The sequence below is a fragment of the Vombatus ursinus genome, unplaced genomic scaffold (assembly GCF_900497805.2).
Source record: "Vombatus ursinus unplaced genomic scaffold, bare-nosed wombat genome assembly UNPS02009205.1, whole genome shotgun sequence".
Lineage (NCBI taxonomy): Eukaryota > Metazoa > Chordata > Mammalia > Diprotodontia > Vombatidae > Vombatus > Vombatus ursinus.
In genome coordinates, this window is record NW_020948983.1 from 25106088 (window position 1) to 25125576 (window position 19489).

The 19489-nt window shown below is 38.2% G+C and overlaps 1 protein-coding gene across 1 annotated transcript in view; it reads right to left on the reverse strand.

Moving 5' to 3' along the window:
- IL16 (interleukin 16) overlaps positions 1 to 19489 on the reverse strand; it is a 111267-nt gene that overhangs the window by 21516 nt on the left and 70262 nt on the right. Inside the window, exons 6-11 of the mRNA XM_027851665.1 lie at positions 16173 to 16246; positions 15143 to 15359; positions 13248 to 13365; positions 11502 to 11634; positions 8628 to 8715; positions 4486 to 4967 (exon numbers count right to left, since the gene is read on the reverse strand). Of these exons, the coding sequence (XP_027707466.1) occupies positions 4486 to 4967; positions 8628 to 8715; positions 11502 to 11634; positions 13248 to 13365; positions 15143 to 15359; positions 16173 to 16246 (1112 nt within the window). The remainder of the gene's footprint in view (positions 1 to 4485; positions 4968 to 8627; positions 8716 to 11501; positions 11635 to 13247; positions 13366 to 15142; positions 15360 to 16172; positions 16247 to 19489) is intronic.

Consider the following 19489-nt stretch of genomic DNA (forward strand, 5'->3'; position numbering starts at 1 on the left):
ATGATCTCAAAGAAAATGGAGCATCATAGAGGGCACAATGGCTATATAGCATAGAGGAAAGAATGCCAGCTCCATGGTCAGAGGACCTGGGTTCAAATCCTGAGTCTGTCACCTCTACCTATGTGACTGTGGGCAAATCATTTAACCCTGCTGGATTTCCACAGTTTTAAAAGGAGAAGTTTGTACTAGGTGACCTATAAGGTCCCTCCCAACTCTTGATTTTTGATCATATGACTGGATGACCTCAAAGTTCATTTCAACACTCAATCTATGATGCTATGATTGGCAGATAGACTTCCACAGAACATGAAAGAACTAAAAATATGCTACTTTTAATGGAGTTTTCTATTCTTAAGAAGATATTACATTTAATCTCAAATGAAAAAAAAAAAAGTAAGGATGCTGTGTACCCAAAGGAATGTGATGTGGCTCAAAATAAAACAAAACAAAACAAAACAAAGCATTTTATTGGCCAACTCTCCCTCTACTAACTCTGTAGCCCAACCAAGCATTCAGGAGACAGGGTCTTCCATATTCAGACAAGTATTTGTCATGCTCATGTGGCAGAGTACCTCCACTAGAGTAAAAGGACTGCTGGAGAGACTCACTGTTCTTGCCCCCTGTTTGCTCATACCCAACACATCTACCACCCATTTTGTTTTCTTCAGGCTCTTTGGGGGAATGCTTATTTAGCCTCCTAAACTCAATTTAATTTGTATTTCCAATTTATGTCAGAGAAGCTTTCTTTGCTTTTGTTGCTGAGAATACTGCCCCCAGCTCCATCAGTGGGAGCCACATTTTTTTTCCTGCTGAAAAGAGGCCATTAGTCAAACTGTGCCCTCCAGCAGCACCAGCTCATGACTACTCAAGGACTTTCACTTAAATGGTTATGCTTCAGTGGTTAGTACAACTCCTTCACTTCCTGTTCTGTTTCCAAGGCCACCAAAAAGGTGACATCAAGGTCCATGGTGGGTGCACACTAGTGCCCTCTTGCACTCTATTTCATAACCAGTGCCTTTAGAGCCTGGCAGCTAAAAATCTCTTAAGTTTTGCCCTCTGCTCTCCTAAGCTCTCTCTCAGTCACAAAGATAAATGACATCCATTTAAAAAAAAAAAAAAAGGAAGAACTACAGCAACTCATTAGCTAAGTACAAAAGCAACCACATCCTGTTCTTTGAGGAACTGAACTTCCTTTTTAGCAACCTAAATTCCTCTTCCTCTTCAAGATTTCAGGCTCTCACAATACTGCAAATAGCTTAGTTTGTTTCTTTGTTCAATAGTTCTTTTTCTCTCTTTCTCCTAGATTCTAATTCCAAAACACTTTAGGGTTCAAGTCATGTATCTGTCACTAACTTTCTATATGACCTTGGGCCAACCAGTCACTTAACCTCTCTAGGCCTCAATCTCCTCATCAATGAGGGGGTTGGGCTAAATGACATCTGAGGTCCCTTTTAGCTCTAAAATCTGTGATCCTATAAATCCAAGTTGTTGAGTTGTTTCAGTCGTGTCCCGTTCTCCATGACTCCACTTGGGGTTTTCTTGGCAAAGATACTGGAATGATTTGCCATTTCCTTCTCCAACTCATTTTACAGATAAGGAACTGAGGCATACAGAGTTAAGTGACTTACCCAGGGTCACATACCTAGGGAGACTGGATTTGAACTCAGGCCCTCCTGACTCCAACACTGTCTCTCTATCCACTGTACCAGCTTGCCACCCCTATGAACCTAAGTATCCATATATTACTATATAAGATTTTGATAAGACCTTTAGTAGTACTAAGTAGCTAGGTTGACTATGAGAATCTGGATGTTAGACCTAATAAAATATATTGAAATCCTGTAGTCTGGCTGTTCTACCTACCTACCTCCCTATAGCAGACTGGAGCAAGGCTGGATAAAAGACCCATTAATGAGTAACAACTGGGAAATATTTTTTTAATGGTGAGAGATGGAAGAAGTCTGGAAAGAGAGTAAGGAAGGCAGTCTAAATGGACATCTATCTAAATGGACAATTATTGATCAACTAGCATTTACTAAGTGCCCACTGTATACCAAGTTAGGCAAAAACGAAACATCTCCTATCTTTAAGGAACTTAATTCCATAAGGAAAGGCAATATGGACATAGAATGATAAGACAGCATGTTTTCTCCTTAAGACATATAGTGGACCTGACAAGCATGTCTGACCTGGGTAGTAAAGAACAGGTAGATGGTCCCATCCCCATGAATCAGAATAAATACCACTGGCATAGTCTTAATGCTATAGCTAGAGAGTAGTTCTCTATCAAAAAAAATACTTGTGGCTTCTGCTCATGTCTCTGTCCCTCTAAGTGCTGAACTTTCTGACCACACAGGCATTGTCCGAAGCAGATTCTTTTACATTGGGCTTGACCTGGGGCATATACTTACTTGGTGGAGAAACAATGCAAGGCTCCCCTTCTGAAAAATAACTCCCCCATCAGCCTCTCATAGGTAAATGTTCCCTGCTATACTTGCACCCTTAACAGGTCAAAAGGAAGGTGTACTGAGTATCTGTGTCTTTTCACCTAAGAGTCCTGGCTCAGGAAGCAGAGGCCATGGACCTCAGTTTCCTCATCTATAAAATGAGGGGAGTTGGACTAGACGACCTCTAGATGACCTTTTTAGCTCTAGGGCTCTGATACTTTCATCTTAAATGGTCTTTTAAGCACCTTTTATTAGCCTTATAACTTAGGTGGAAGCAGTGTGAATAGAGAGGCAGCCTCTAAAGGAAGATGGACCTGGGTTCAAGTCCTGCTTCTGACCCCTAATGACTATGGACCACTGATTTAACCTATCCACCATCTAGGCAACTCTCTAAGAGAGTAAGTTTCAGAGAAGGCTTCAACCTGCCTCGGTAGAGGTGGAGTCTTCATACCGATGAAAGTTCAGATCCAGTCCCTTTCCCTATGCCCTAACAAGGGAGTTGGTCACTTACCCAATCAGCCATAAGGTCAAGCTTGTCTACACTCATCTAGCCTACCCTAAGTTTGAAAATCACTCCGAAATTTAATTGAGTCATCTATTATTTTTGATGCTGCTTTGGGTCTACCTTAAGAATGACATGCATGTTCTTCACATGTGCTGAATTTTTCAACACAAAGAATTACTACCACCACTTAGAAATAAGTACATCATCCCTTCCCACCAAAATATAGTTACTAAGGAGCTAGAGAGCCAGTCTTGAAGTCAAGGAGAGTTGTGTTCAAGTCTCTGACACATACTGGCTGGTTGAATCTGGCCTAGTCATTTAGCAGCCTCTCAGTGCCTCTGGCAGTTCTCTAAATGATAAATCACAAAACAGTTACTATTCTCCTTTGGGAGAGAAGTTTACTCACCAAGAGTTCCCTATACCCATATAACTGTTGGTTTAGGCCACACACACACACACACACACACACACACACACACACACACACACACAAAATTAGAGTTACATCACCCTTGCTCTTACTATTATTTCTAGCCTAACTATAGAATCCCTAGTCCTAGAATGAACCTGGAGTAATTGTTTAGAATGTTCTCATAGTCCTACATAGAAGACAGTGTACATTCAGGGTGCAGGCAAGTGTACTTCCAAACGATTACAGAAAAAAAAAAGTTTATATCTGTAACAAAAAACCTCCATCACTTCCATTAGCAGATGTTTTTTAAATAGACATAGCAAGAGATATCAAATTATTATAGACTTGATGAAATGCTCCATTTCTTTAGGAACAGACTCCTAAAAGTCCTCTATCCCAATTCTCTCATTCTACAGATGTAAAATTTGAGATCTAAAAAAAAGGTTAAGTGACAAAGCCCACCTAGTTTTATCAGAGAGGAGGTTAGAACCCAGGTGTGCTGCCATTTTAATACTTTTTGAATTGTGATATCAATGGAAGGGGGTGGTGTTAATGGTTATCTATGCATTCAGTTCGCATGTGATTCATAATGTCAGAGAGATTCCTGGGAGGTCCACTCTGGGCATACCCATTCTCTCTGGTCCTCAGTTTTCTCATCTATAAAATGAGAGGCATGAAATAAATAACATCTAAGCTTCCTTATAGCTATAGCATCTTAAGAGCTGTCAGAGAGATTGTCGGGGCAGGTAGGTGTCACAGTGGATAGAGCACTGGCCCTGGATTCAGGAGGACTTGAGTTTAAATCTGGCCTCAGACATATAACACTTACTAGCTATGTGACCCTGGGCAAGTCACTTTAACCCCATTGCCTAGCCCCCCCCCCAAAAAAAAGAGACTGTAGATTTACTTGCTAGATCTACCAAGTTTCAAACATACCTTTCTAAATTTAAATTAAGATGAAAAACTAATTTCTAACTACATATTAAAAGAAGCAAGCTATGATGGAGTAGTAGAAATCCTTAAGATCTACTGGTCTGATTAGAAGATCTGATGGTCTTGCCAATCATCGATTCTGTACTTAGGGTAAACGCTTAGTGGATATTAACACAGTAACATCTTACTTGGTCCTTAGCTGGAGACATTTGTTCAACTGATATTGGAATCTCTTTCCCATCAAGGCTCTGTGGCTGGTCACTAGTGGCTGCATCTGTCTTAAAGTATTTTCTGGGTGGAGGTTTGGGCTTGGAAGATGTGGGCTTTCTAACCAGAATCTCAAAGGATTTCTTGACTTTCAAGGGCTGGTGGCACTCCTCAGTCCTCACTGGAGTTTGGCTCTCTGGACTGGTTCTTGAAGATGAAAGCAACAAAGCCGGCTCCTGGGTCACTGGGATGTCCACAACGGCAGCTCTTGGCTCTGAGTCCGAGGGCTGCTGCGGGCTGCTGTTGGTGCTGTTCCCGACAGATGAGGCAGGGGTGTAACTGCTATCACTACTAGATCGGATCATGACTTTCTGAGACCTTCGGTGGAAAGGAATGATACTCTTCTCACTCTCCTTTTCACATGTGGGTCTGCCGTGCCAGCTACTCTCTAGTCTCTTAATACCTGCAATTGGGACACAGTCAAAACTTTTTGAATAAGATTTATTTAGAACACAATAATCCAATTCTACATTATTACTTATGTTCCTAGAATTATACTAGGCATTGCCAGAATACAACAGAAGTATTTGATGAAATAATGCCTGCCTTCAAGGACCTTATGAGCTTCTGGCAGGATGAGACCTCTACCTACACTTTATAGTTTAAAGCCTGGCTGCCAAGGAATGTATAGGTAAGCTGTGACTCAGTAGTGTTCCAGACTGTGATACCATGGACCTGGGCATAATCTTGTTCAGAGATGAGGGAGATAGAGAGAGACAGGGAAGAGTCTTTCACAAAATCTTTTAGGCTCTTGGCCTCATCCATAATTTCCCTTACGATCATCATAATTTTGCTCCTATTTTCCCCTAAAAGGGCCCTCAGTTTCCTCTCAAGTGGTTAACATTTTAGTTTAACAGGAAATCAAATACAGAATATATTTTATCTAACCTGACCAAAAAAAATGTATAAGAGGCTCAAACCCATGCCTTTGTTAGTTAGAAAAAGTTTTTCCTTTTCCTGCCTTAGACACTCACTTAACTGTGTAGACTCCACTAGTCTCAGCCTCAATTTCTTCATCTGAAAAATGGAGATAATAATAGCACCTACTGCACAGAGTTGTGAGGATAAAATGAGATAACACATGTAAAGCATTGCACAAATCTTAAAGCTCTAAATAAATATAAGCTATTATTTCTTCTTTAGGAGACATCAAAAACAATCCTTCTCTCTAAAGGTTCTTACCTTCCCTCCAGACCTAGACAAACCACATGTCTCAGCACCAACAATAATAATAGCTGGCATTTATATATTGCTTTAAGATTTGCAGGGCACTTTACAAATATTATTACATGTTATCCTTACAACAACCCTGGAAGGTAGATATTATCTCCATTTTACAGATGAAGAAACTGAGCCTGACAGAGGTTAAGTGACTTGCTCAGGGTCACATAACTAGGAAGTATCTGAGGCTGGATTTAAACTCAGGTCTTCCTGACTCCAGGTTCAGCACTCTATCCTTTGAGCCACCTTGGAAAGTAATAGAAGGTATATATATATATTTATATGATCTAGTGACATTCAATCCAAGCTGTTCCTCCCAAATCTCCCAACTCCAGGCATTTTCATTGGTGAACATTCCCTCATGTCTGGAACTCTCTCCCACCTCATCTCTACCTATGGCTTCCTTCAAGTCTCTGATTCATATATACGTATTCCCTGCTGTGCTGATCCTTCTTCCCCCTTAGGGTCATGTAAACAGAGCATCTTGTTAATTCTACCTGTATAATAGATTTAGGTGGGTAAGCTGTTTTCTACTTCATTTCACAAAATCTTTTTGGCTCTTGGCCTCATCCGTAATTTTTCTTATGATCATTATAATTTTGCTCCTATTTCTTCCTAAAAGGGCCCTCAGTTTCCCTTCAAGTGGTTAACATTTTGGTTTAACAAGAAATCAAATACAAAATACATTTTATCTAACCTCACCAAAAAAAAATGGATAAAAGTTCAAACAAATTCCTTTGACAGTTAGGAAAAGTTTTTCCTAACTCAAATAGGGAACTGAGAATCCTGATTTAAAAAAAAAAAAGCTCTGGTCCCCAAAGCACTGCTTATTCTATCACAACTGATTGTTGCAATAGCCAATTTTATTAAGACTATGGACTTGATGTTTGGGATAATGAAATCTTCCATAAGAGGTGGGACTATCATGAGTGGAGTAGTATGTGTGGATTAGTAGACAGATAGATATAGATACAGATATAGATATAGATAGATATACAGATACAGAGAGATGAAGGTGAAGAAGGAGAGAGAGAAAGAGAGAGAGAGAGATAGAGAGAGAGAGAGAGAGAGAGAGAGAGAGAGAGAGAGAGAGAGAGAGAGAGAGAGATTCTGTCTTATGGAAGAGTAAATAATCCAGAAGTCACTTTTTTTCCCACAAGATCACTGTCAAAGAATAAAATTCTCAACCTTCTCAGTGGTTAGAAAATTGGACCAGGTATTTGTTGTAAATAAAACAAATCATCTGTTGTAAATCTATGATTTATTGTAAATCATAAATTAAAGATCTATAAGAGACCTTAGAATCTGAGTTGCCAATTTCCCTGAATTTATAGTTGCAATAACTAAGACCAAAGTTCATACAGTTGGTGACAAAGTTGATGACAGAATTCATTCTTTTCCCTGATTCATAGCTAAATGTTGTTTCCTTTATACCAGACTATGAGATAAGACTATGACAAAGGAGGGGGAAAGATAAATGCCATGCTGTGCCTTTGAACAATGCGTAGTTCTTACTGTATCCTCCTCATTCAAGGCCTTCTGTGATCCACCAGCAGGCTTCCAGCCAGTCACATAAGCGTATTATTCATAATTGTTCTGTCCACTGATCTAGTCTTTTCATCTCACCAGTCGAAGTTCATGATCAGTTTAAATTTCTGCCTCTTTAGGCTTTTCTCAGCTCCCAGCTATTTTGGTGCTTGTAATCCAATTAAGACTCTAACCTAATATTTTGTAAACATTCAACTCAAGTCAATAAATATTTATTAAATACTAATTGTGTTCATTAGGGAGACTGCTTTACTACTACGAGACTGCTTTACTCTCAAGTTTGCCTAGAGCACAGGATGCATAAAGACAAATAATTGGGGAAAGACTGGAAAGTTAAGTTGGAGTGAGATCATGGAAGTCTTTCATACTAAGGAATTTCAACTTTATCTAGAAGGAAGTGAGGAACCTTCTGAGCAAGGGACTGACACGATGAAATCTGTGCTTGAGATCTAAGATGATAAATTTAGAATTAGAAAGGACCTTAGAGGCCATGAGTCTAAACCCTTCATTTTACAGATGAGGAAACTGAGGCACAGCATTAGACAGCTAATGAGTATCTGAGGCAGAATTCAAACTCAGGTTTTCCTCATGTCGCCCAGTTACCACTACACCATCCAGATGCTTAAAGAAGTTTGTTCAGGCTTCAGATATATAGAGTAGATTGCAGAAGAAACCAATTCAATGGTTAAAGGACTAGTCCAAGTAAGAAGTTAATGAGATTATAACAAAATTATAAAGACAAACTTTGGAAGAGTAAGAATTCTGATCAATGAAATAATCAATCATAATTTCACAACAATGATGATAAAGCATACTCCCCATCTGTTGGCAGAGAGGTAATGGACTCAGCATGCAGGATAAGACAGATATTTTTGGACATGGCCAAGGAAGGAATCTATTTTGCTTGACTAGGAATATTTTTTATGAGGGCTTTTTTTTTCTTTTTTCTTTTCCAATGTGAAGAGGTGACAGGGAGAGAAAATAAATGTTTGTTAATAGGAAACAAAAAGGTGAAATGGAGGTTACATGAAGATAAATAAACAATTCAATGTAAAAAAAAAAGTGATGACCGCCCAAATTAAGGTGAGAGTAGAAAGGAGAGGATGAGTCTACAGGGTGTCACAAAAGTCTGAGGGCAGTTTTAAGTTCTTAAATCACACAAGCTTTAAATTAGACCCTGCCAATCCTCACATAACAGGTTTCACCTTAGCCATTTGTAGTACTCTGTAACCAACAGTCTCCTGATGCATACAAAGGAGGGCAAAGATTTCCTTGGCTTCATTATTTTTCTTACCTTCCAAACTCCAATGATGTTTCTCTTTTCCAAATTTGCTATTCTCTACAGCCTGAGCCACAGCTTCTTTTAGTTGCTGTTCCGACACCTAGAAAATATCAGCTCACTTTGTAAACTTGCCTTGGGAGCTACAAGAGAACTGAGAACCTAAGTGTTACCTCATGCCAAGCCAGGGGTTATTGTATTAGTCTCTTACTGGCCTTACTGCCTATTTTCTCTCCCCTTCCATCCATCCATCCATCCTGACAGAGTAATCTTTTGAAAGCAAAGCACTGTTTCATACATATCACCTTCCTTAAACACACACACACACACACACACACACACCCCTTAAAAAACTCCAATAACTTCCCTTGTCTATAAGATAAATTGTGAAATTCTTAAACCTGCCATCCAAGGCCCACGATACAATCTGTCCCCCATTTTTCTCCCATTACTTACCCTACATAAACCCTCTGTTCTTATCAGACTGGTTTGTCTCTGGAACATGGATATACATGTGTATATCTTTGCTTGTGCTCATGTTCTTTCCCCTAGGATCCCTCTCCTTAAATCTCACCTTTCCTTCAAACCTCAGATCATCTAATGCCTCCAAGGATAAAATCTTAGAGTTCTTGTGTTAAGTAAAACTGCGGAGATCCTCTAAATTTTAAATTTAAGATTGTAGAGATCCTCTAAATCTTACGAATGAGAAAAGTGAGACCCAAAGAGACCATTCCTCTCTTGTCTGGGGGTCACACAGCTAATTAATGTTTGGACTGAGATAAGAACCCAGGTGTCCTTGATTCCATGCGCCTGACTGCTCAAACCTTCCCAGATCATAGAATTAGAATCAAACCTTTTTAGAGCTAGGTGGGATCCTGGGAGTGGCTTCTTCTCTTTACCTGTAGCACTTATTATCAGAATCTCTAGGTTGGTACTTGCTCATGTGACATCATATTATAATGATTCATCCCCTGGTGTGTAGGTCCTATATTCCCAACCAAGTTTTACCAATGAGGGGAGGGGACACATTTTGTTCTATGATTTTTAGTGAACAGTAGATCCACAAGTGGATGTTTGTTGATAATGAAGTGTGTTCCTAAAATTGTTGATAGCATGGTGCAAGAGCTAGAGTTCTGTGCTTTGAGTCAAGAAGGCATGAGCTTGCACACTTACTAGCTGTGTGACTGTGGTTGAGTCATGTTACATCTTTAAACCTCACTTTCCTCATATGTAAAGTGGGGGCATCAGGCTAGATAATCTCTATTGGCCCTTCTAGATCTAAATCCTTCGAGTGTTCCAGAAAGTTAAGGAAAAGCCAGGTAACAAGTTGGTAAACTTTTTTGGTAACCTGATATCTTCTCTGAAACTATCGTAAGATACTTCCTTAATGAAAGATGACTCTGGGATTTAAATACCTATATCACAGTTACAAACCACAAATGAAAATCATAGCAACAAAGAAAAACATCTAGCAAATTAAGTAGGATCTACGTTACATTGGAATCTGCCCCAGATATTCTGTAGAAATCTTAAAACGGACATATCTAAAACTGAACTCATCATCTTTCTTCCCAAACCCTCCCCTCTTCCTAACTTGCCTGTTATTGTTCAGGGCACCACCAACCTCCCAGTCACCCATGCCTACCAGCTGAGTGTCATCCTCATCTCCTCACTCTCTCTCACCCGCCGTATCCAATCTGTTGCCAAGTCCTGTTAATTTTACCTTCATGACACCCTTCATATATACCTCTCTTCTACTCTGACACTGCCATTTCTCTAGTGCAAGCCCTCATCACCTCATGCCTGGACTATTGGAAATAGATCTCCAGTTGGTCTCCCTGACTCAAATATTTCCCCACTCTATTCAATCTTCCATTCAGCCATCCAATTGATCTTCCTAAAGTGTAAATCTGATGTCATTTCCCTGACCACCCCCCCGCCCAACATCCACATACACCATTCAGCCAACTCCAGAGGCTCTATATCACCTCCAGGATCAAATGTAAAATCCTCCGGCATCCAAAGTCCTTCAAAACCTGCCCCCCTCTTAATTTTCCAAACTTCTTATACATCACTTCCCTCTACACCCTCCTCTATGATCTAGTGACATTCACATCCAAGCTGTTCCTCCCAAAGGAGTTCCTCCCATCTCCCAACACTGGACATTTTCATTGGTTAATAGTCCCTCATGTCTGGAACTCTCTCCCACCTCATCTCTACCTTGTGGACTCCATGGCTCCCTTCAAGTCTCTGATAAAATCCCACCCTCTATAAGAAGTCTTCTCAGATCCCATGTAATGCTAATGCCTCCCCATTGAGGTTATCTCCAATTTATTCTGTCTATATCTTGTTTCTACACACTTGTTTCTGTGTTGTCTCCCTTATTAGACTGTAATCTCCCTGAAAGCTGGGACCAAATTTACTTTTCTTTAATCCCTTAGCACAGCACCTTTATAACAATAAAGGCTTGTTTTGATTTGACTGAATTCTTCTATTATCTAATCTAAGCAAATTATTTAAATAAGATATTCCATTTTTTTTATTTATCGGTATACTGAGAATATATTAAATTGTATTTAAAATCATAAATAGAGTTAAGAATATTGCATTTCACAGTAGGGACCCAGGCTCAAGCAATGCTAATATCTATAATCCAGAAACAAGATTGAACTTCCCCTAATAATGATCCTTCACAACAGCCCCATCCATTAGGCCTCCGTTCTTGTTTGATATGGGTATTAGTTACTATGTGAAGATTATTATGTTTATGCTGAACTTCCTTGCAGTAAAATTTTCAAGGAACATCTTTATTTCTATAAGATTTGACTTCCAGGTTTGGTCCTAGGTGATTGAAGTAGGTGACAGAGGTGGAAATACTTGAGGCGTTACCTGGGGATCAGGGTGTCTGCTGATAATCACCGGGACTGCTCCAGGATCACAGTGGCTTAGAATGGCATACACTTCATTGAGTGTCATGTTTTGAACTGAGATCTCATTAATTTCTATGATTTCATCACCACATCTGCAAAATAAGCAGCAACAACAGGTCCGTGATTCCAGTGACATAATTCAAAGCAAAATGACATCCAGACTTTTAAGGCTTGGTTACATTGGGCCTATGGCTACTTGTTCAAGAAGGATTGGGCTGATTTCTGATGCAGCTAGAGATTAAATCAGTCCTTGGACTTCCTTTCCCCTATTGAAACTTAACACAAAAACAGGGAAAAGGAGTAATTTCCTCAGGCACAGTATTTAACACACCCCATAAAATGAAGCTCTCATCAGAACTTCTTTGTATGGGATACAAATTATACTATAATTGCAGGACAAAGAGAAAATGAGAGAAAAAAAAACACTTTCCCCTCCCTTTGCTATATGGAAGAGTGAGGGTCAAGGGGATGTGAAGAAAGACTGGCAAAGGAAATAAAGAATTACTGCTCAAGTAAACAGCTTCAATATACATACTGACACTCCCTCTAATACCTTAACCTCCCAGTTCCTCAATTTAGCCATTTCTCATAACCTACTCCTTTACCTCACCTCAGCAACACACAGAGATAATCATGACTTTGATCTTTCCATCACCTACAGATGAATCACTTCCATGTTCATGAACTCTATGAAATTCCCTTATCTGATCACCTGTTGTTGTTTATTCTCCTGCCTTGCAACTCCAAACTATTCTTTGTCTTCATCATGACATTCAATTTCTTAGAGACCCCCATACATGTAAAAGAAGATATTTTCTGGTGACTTTCATTGTGATGCTATCTGATTAAATGTCTTTGTCTGACCTGAATAGGTCCTCTGGTTGGCTGGTAAAAATTAGCGTATCACCAGAGGTTCATGAGCTAATGGTTTTGAGTGGGCATTGACACACTTTTCCAATGGGCCCAGGTGAAAGAATCATGCAAATAATAATGATAACTTGAATTTCCATAGCATTTTACAATTTCCAAAGCACTTTTGCATTTGGTCTTTACAACCCTAATAAGGTAGGCAAGAGCAAGTACTGTATTAACATTTTTTTCATACAGAAATGGGCTCAGATAGTTAATTGGTTTTGCCCACAATAATCCAGTTAGAAAGTAGCCTGGAATAGAGCTTGATAAATACTGACAGACAAGATGACTTTGTATTTGGCCAGTACAGTGACTGGGACATAGTAGGATTTAATAAATTTTGATTAGTTGATTACTGACTTGTCACATCAGCTTTTTGTAAATGCCTCAAAAAGATTTTAAAAGTTTTTTAAAAAGTATGAATATCTGACATTTTCTCTGTACAACTTATTTATTTAGAAAACCCTTAATAAAACTAATAGTACAAAAGTAAATTTTACCCTATCTCCTGTCTCAATCACCACAAATCCAGAATAAAGTTGAAATTTAGAAACTTTTACTTTAAAGTCTATTCCTTCAATTTTCAACTTCTTAAAAAAAGATAAATAAATATATAAATCTGAGTCCTAAGTACAACATATAAAACCTCTTTCTAAATCATACAATTAACTCAGATACCACCCATATCACCATGATTCTCCCTCAAATCTATAAGATCCTTCATAATCTTACTTTGTTATTTCATGAATTTTTGTCACCTTTGTCCTTTTGAGAAATAAATATAATATCATACCTGAGGCGTCCATCTAAATGCGCCACTGATCCTGGGGAAAGAGTGTGAATAAATATCCCAGAGATGCACTGGAAGTAAGGGATACTGCATAGGCCAATTCCCAAGCCTACGCCAGCCTCTGGAAAGGAAAATGTGGAATATTAGTGATAAATTAACCAAATATTAGGTTATATTTGGTACAGTATATAATAGAAACATACTGATGATTATAAAGCTTTCTGTAGTCCAATCCTAATCCTAGATGGTCTTTGACTAGATCAGTGGTTCTTAAACTTTGGGATCCCCAAAACTCTTTTAGAGGTTCCACAAGGTTAAAACTATTTTAATAATAATAGCTTAAATTTATAATACAGTAAATATAGGCATAATCCGCAGAAACAAAAGCTCTTTGGTTGGTGGAAGGGAAAATCCTTATTAATTTTCAAGAGTATAAAGGGGTCTTAGATTATGTGGAGCAATATGTTTTTAACAATATGGATATCAGAGGCAGCTAGGTGGCACAGTGGATAGAGCACTGGCCCTGAATTCAGGAGGACCTGAATTCAAATCCGGCCTCAGACCAAACACTTGACACTTACTAGCTGTGTGACCCTGGGCAGGTCACTTAACCCCAATTGCCTAAAAAAAAAAAATATGGATATCCAATAAACTCACTCTGAGAGCTATAAATGTCCCTGTTGATTTCCACCATTTGCACAGCCTAATTGTATTATTCATTTATTTATTCCATTGTTTATTCATTTAATAGTACCTGGCACGTTGTATATACTTAATAAATGTTCTATTCTATATCTCTCCAAATCTATCTATTTGTCTCCCTGTCTATATACTATATATCTATCAATAAACATTAATTATCTTTCTCTCCATCGGCAAAGCTCTGTGTTATGCTTTGTGAAGGTTAAAAAGATGACTTGGACATGATCTCTGCCTTTAAGAATCTTCTAATCTAGAAAGAGAAATAAGAAAGTGATGTTTCATGAGAGAAGTATCAAGGGTAATAGGAGCTTAGACGAGGAAGAGATTGCTTCTGACTGATGAAGCCAGGGAAGAGTTCTAGAGAAGATGCCCTTTGTGCTGATATATGTATGTATATGTATGTGTGTGTGTATATATATATATATATATATATATGTGTGTGTGTGTGTGTGTGTGTGTGTGTGTGTATGTGCATATACGTACATAATTAAATTTTAAATTTTCATTTATTATATCTACATATTTTATATACACATATATATGTATACACACATATACATAGATTCACATACATGTTACTATAGAGAGAAGATGCCCTGTGTGCTGATGTATGTATATGTATTATGCATGTATATGTTTATATGTATGTATATATGTATATAATTAAACTTTAATTTTTAATTTATTATATTTACATATTTTATATGCACACACATATGTGTGTATATACATATACATAGATTCACATATATGTTACTATAGAAAGAAGACGGCCTTTGTGCTGAGCTCTCTGTCTCTGTCTCCATGAGAGAGAGTTCAGCACAAAAAACATTTTCTCTTTATAGTAACATGAATAGCAAAATGATTCAATAGCATTACTAGAATTTAGATCTCTGGAGGCTGGAAGAGTCACACAGATATCTATGTCTGGACTTGAAGATGTTTATCACTGGTCAAGCACAGTAACAGAAAGTTTCTGTCTACGGAGGTGCTGAGAGAGGGGAGAGAGACCTGAGTGATAGTGAAATAAAATCAGTCTATACCTTGTGTTTTTCTATTTTTACTGTGCTTTCTTCAAATAAAGAGCTAAAACGTCTCTGAAAGTCAGTGATCCAGTGATACAGGAAGTAGGATGGGGTTTGGTAAAGAGAAGCATGAAAGATAGTGTCCCTCAGAACAAAGCCAGCAGTTTATACCTTTCTTTAAAGAAACTTCCATTATGATCCTATCATTGGGCTTGGCAGTGTTGGCTGAGAAGGATGAGTTTTCCAGACCAAAAGAACTATTTTCCTTGGTGATGCAGGTACTTGAACTCAGTGAACGGCACAGTTGAGGAGAAAGGTAGTTGGACCCTGAATGGGGAGCGCTCAGGCTGGTCCTGACTGTGAGAGTGAGAAGCCCTCTTTTGGCTTGCTATAAAAAGAAAATAAGATATTATAAAATATTACAAAACCTCAGGAATTCAAATTAATCAGAAGAGTTCTTCACCTGACAGTGAAAAGTCTGAATCATGTGAGATATAGATACTTCATCCTACCATTACCTATCAAAATCTTTTCCATCCTTCAAGACTTATTACAGAGTGGTCCAGGTCAAATACCATCTTCTCCACGAAGCCTTCTCTAATTCTTCTCAGAAAGAAGTAATACCATTCTCCTCTACTCACCTGTAGAAATTGGTTCCCATTTTTTTTTTTTTGGTGCTTAGTGCTCTATCTGGTTCATCTTTGTAATCCCAGTGCCTTGCTCAAAGCACAAAAACTATTTGTTGAATTGTTTAATTCATGTAGGAAGAATGATTTGAACTAGATGGTTACACAGTAGCAACTTGTATAAGACCTGCTTTAATGAATATGTAAAACTGATAATGTAATTAGCATATGAATTCTTTTTTACAAATGAGTGCTTCTAAAGTTCTTGAAAACTTTTGAATTATTAAGTAATTTACATATTTACCTCCACAATCTTGCTTAATACCACTAGATTTCTTGGCAGTCTTATTTTAAAGCAAGATTAATCTTTAACTAAACTCCCAGTTTAATCATTGTAAATTCTAGGTTAGTGGAAGCTGAATGAGCTTTCACTGTTGTGGTCTCTCTTTCTGTGTGTGTGTGTGTGTGTGTGTGTGTGTGTGTGTGTATGTGTGTGTATGTGTATGCTTTAATCCACATCTAGGAAACTAGACATTACTGTATTCCAAAGAAGCCATGCAATAAGATAGGGTCACCTTGAATTTCTGCAAAGCATCATTATGTGTTAATCCATCCATTGATTCTCCATTAAGTTCCAGAATCTCATCCCCTATTTGGATAAAGGGAAATTGAAGAAAATTATTATCTAATCCAAAACCATTAGAATTCAAAAGATATATATGGGGATATAACGGTAGTATTGTATCTGAAAATATATTCTCACTTAGATAAAGTCGTTGGACTACTTTGGACAAGCATATATACTAAATGATTTATAATTTTGAATGTGTATTCAAGATGATGAAAATTTCTGCTGAATGAGGATGATACAATTCCATCTTTTGCTTATTTCGGACTACGTGACAATCCATCCAGATTCAGCCCAATCAAAAAAAAAAATTGGGTAAGTTACACTTCAAAGGTATGACATAGCACAGCATAACAAAACACTAAACTAGGAGTCAGAAGACTTTGGTTCTATTCTAACTCTACCACTTATAGTACTAGCTATGGAATGTTGTGAAGGAGAAGGAATACACACATATGAAGCACCTACTCTGTGCCAGGCACTGTGCTACGTGCTTTACAAATATTGTCTCATTTTATCCAAGTCAATTAATCTCTCTGAGCCTCAATTTCCTCATCTATAAAGTTGTAATGATAGTTCCTGGGCCTGCTGGCTTCTGAGGGGTATTATGAGGAGCAAATTAGATCATGGATGTGAAAGCACTTTGTAAAGTACAAAACATTATAATAATGTAAGAGGTTGCTAGGGGCAGCTAGGGGGCATAGTATATAGAGTTCTGGTCTTGGAGTCAGGAGGACCTGAGTTCAATCCAGCCCCAGACATTTGACCCTTACTAGTTGTGTGACCTTGGGCAAGTCACTTAACCCTGATTGTCTCAGCAAAAATCAAAAAAAAAAAAAAGAAGTGACAAATTTTGGGGCAAGTAGGTGCTGTAGTGGATGGAGCATCAGCCCTGAAGTCAGGAAGACCTGAGTTCAAATCCAGCCTCAGACACATAACACTTACTAGCTGTGTGACCCTGGGCAAGTCACTTAACCCCAATTGCCTAAAAAAAAAAAAAAAGGGGTTGCTGATATCATTACTTTAGATAGGAATATTGAAAAATGAAAATATTTAAACCTTATTGAATTTTTATTGAAATGGATAGCACTGGTACTCTAGAACACTGTCTGGTCTTATTTAATCTAGTTCTAGTGTATTTGAGAATATTGTTTATTTCAGGTAAGAATAAAGGAAATTAAGTTTTCTGCACCTGGAGACAGGAATATTAAGTATTTTAACTCATTGAACATTCCTTTATTTTTTTTTAACAAGGAACTCTAAGAATAAAATATGATGCAGATTGGTATAAATTTTCCCCCCAGAGAAGTGTAATAAAATTACCAACATAAATAAAACCACCCCATAATCTGTATTGAAAGCAACAACAAATTCTCTAAATTACGACCACTTGGGAAAATGTGGATATGGGTGTGGTTGGGTTCATCCTATATAAAGTTAGGTCTCATCTTACGAACAGACTATGTTCCAAAGGTTTATTTTGTATTTGGGTGGTTGGAAATCCAAATATATTTTTACATAGAAACAATCTTATAAATAGCAGTTAGATTCCCAGGCCAATCCAGAAAAGCCAATGTCACTTGTCATATGGCTAAAATTATGTATATTTGCAATGAAAAATGGTGAATAAAACAGAAATCTATGGAATCACTTTTTTCTTTGAAATATGATGCAATATATTTAAATGTAGGGGGTATACACTCCTGAATTCCTGTAAGTCCTTAATCAGGTATTAAATTCCCTTTACAAGGTTAGTTCTTTAATAAGATATGAAGTTAACTAGTCCTTCTTCCCCCCATCCCCAATTCCCTTGACTCTTTAACAACAAACATATTGAGGATAATTCACTGGTGACCATTTGATACACCTGAGTTCCATCCTTGAGACTTAGCTTTGTAAGGGAAAACAGAGATATAAGGGATAAGCCAGGATAGAGATACAGAGAAGAAAGATGCTACACACAAAGACTGAGACTCCTTAGAGTGGAATCCTGCAAACTTTTGAGTCCTCTATGAGAAATGATGCACTCCCAACGACGGCATAAGTAGAAGCAATCATAGACAGATGAGGAGTTATTAGGCCAGGATAGCACTCAAGGCAGTAGCAACGGAATGTCAGTGGAGCACTCATGGAGGAATTTCAGAACTAAGTGTAAACTAGAGCAAGGAGAAATGAAGGACAGTCATGGTGTGAAGAAGTAAACCTCTTCAAAGGTATTGGGAGTAATGTGGCCTAAGTAAGTCCCAAAGAAAGATGGCTTGTCACTGGGGAGGGTGACTAGACTGTGGCAGAGCCAAGGGCTTTTCCATTGCAAGGGGGTCTCTCCTTATAGAGTAGTGCTCTGAATCTGAATTTGAATCTCATATAGGTCTCTAGGCTCACCAGAGAAGTACATTTCTTAATTCTCTATCAAACCAGAATGCTTTCACTTTTTTCATTTTTTTGTGGGGGGGGAGTACTCAACCCCACAATAAATATAGGTCCCTCAGAGAGGTGTAAACTCTCTGAAAGGGAAGGGATTTGTCTTGACGGTGTATTGCCTCAGATAAAAGTCCTTTACAATTTTATTTGGTTGTTTGTTGTCTCTATATATGCCTGAGTAATAATGCCTGATCTATATTCAATGATTGACTAGCCTGATTGCTAATATGAGAACTGGAGGGTTCATTACCTATTCTGTAGATACCTAGACATGAGCCAAATTCTGATATTATTCCCAGGGGAAACATATGAGGACATCAGTCAAAAAGAGGTTTGTAAGAAGGGTAGACTCTGACCTGGGTAAACATATAAAAGTGTATTTGAATGGACCAATGACATCATTAGCATAGAAATTTCTGAATGAGGAAACTCCCTGTACCAGTAGAGGATACTGGCTTCTCTTCAACTTATCTTCTTAAAGAGTTGCCTACATCTAAAAGCTTAAGTGATTTGCCCAGGGTCACATGGCCAGTATATGTCAATGGCTGGACTTGAATCCAAGCATTTCTTGTCTCTAAGGACAGTTCTCCATCTACTGTGCCATATTGCCTTATATATAACATGCATAAGCAGCTTTTAAATAGATCCAATCTCTTTGTGATTGTACAACAGTGGGGAGCTCACATTAGGCAATGCCCATTCCCCAATACCTCAAACAAATCTTTGGACCCCATTCCTAGAATTCAGAGAGGAAGGGAATGAAAAAACTTAACCTCAAAACTGGAGAGACTTTGAATGGAGGAAGGTGGCTAAGCCGCATTCAACCTGAGGAAGGGCCCTTGA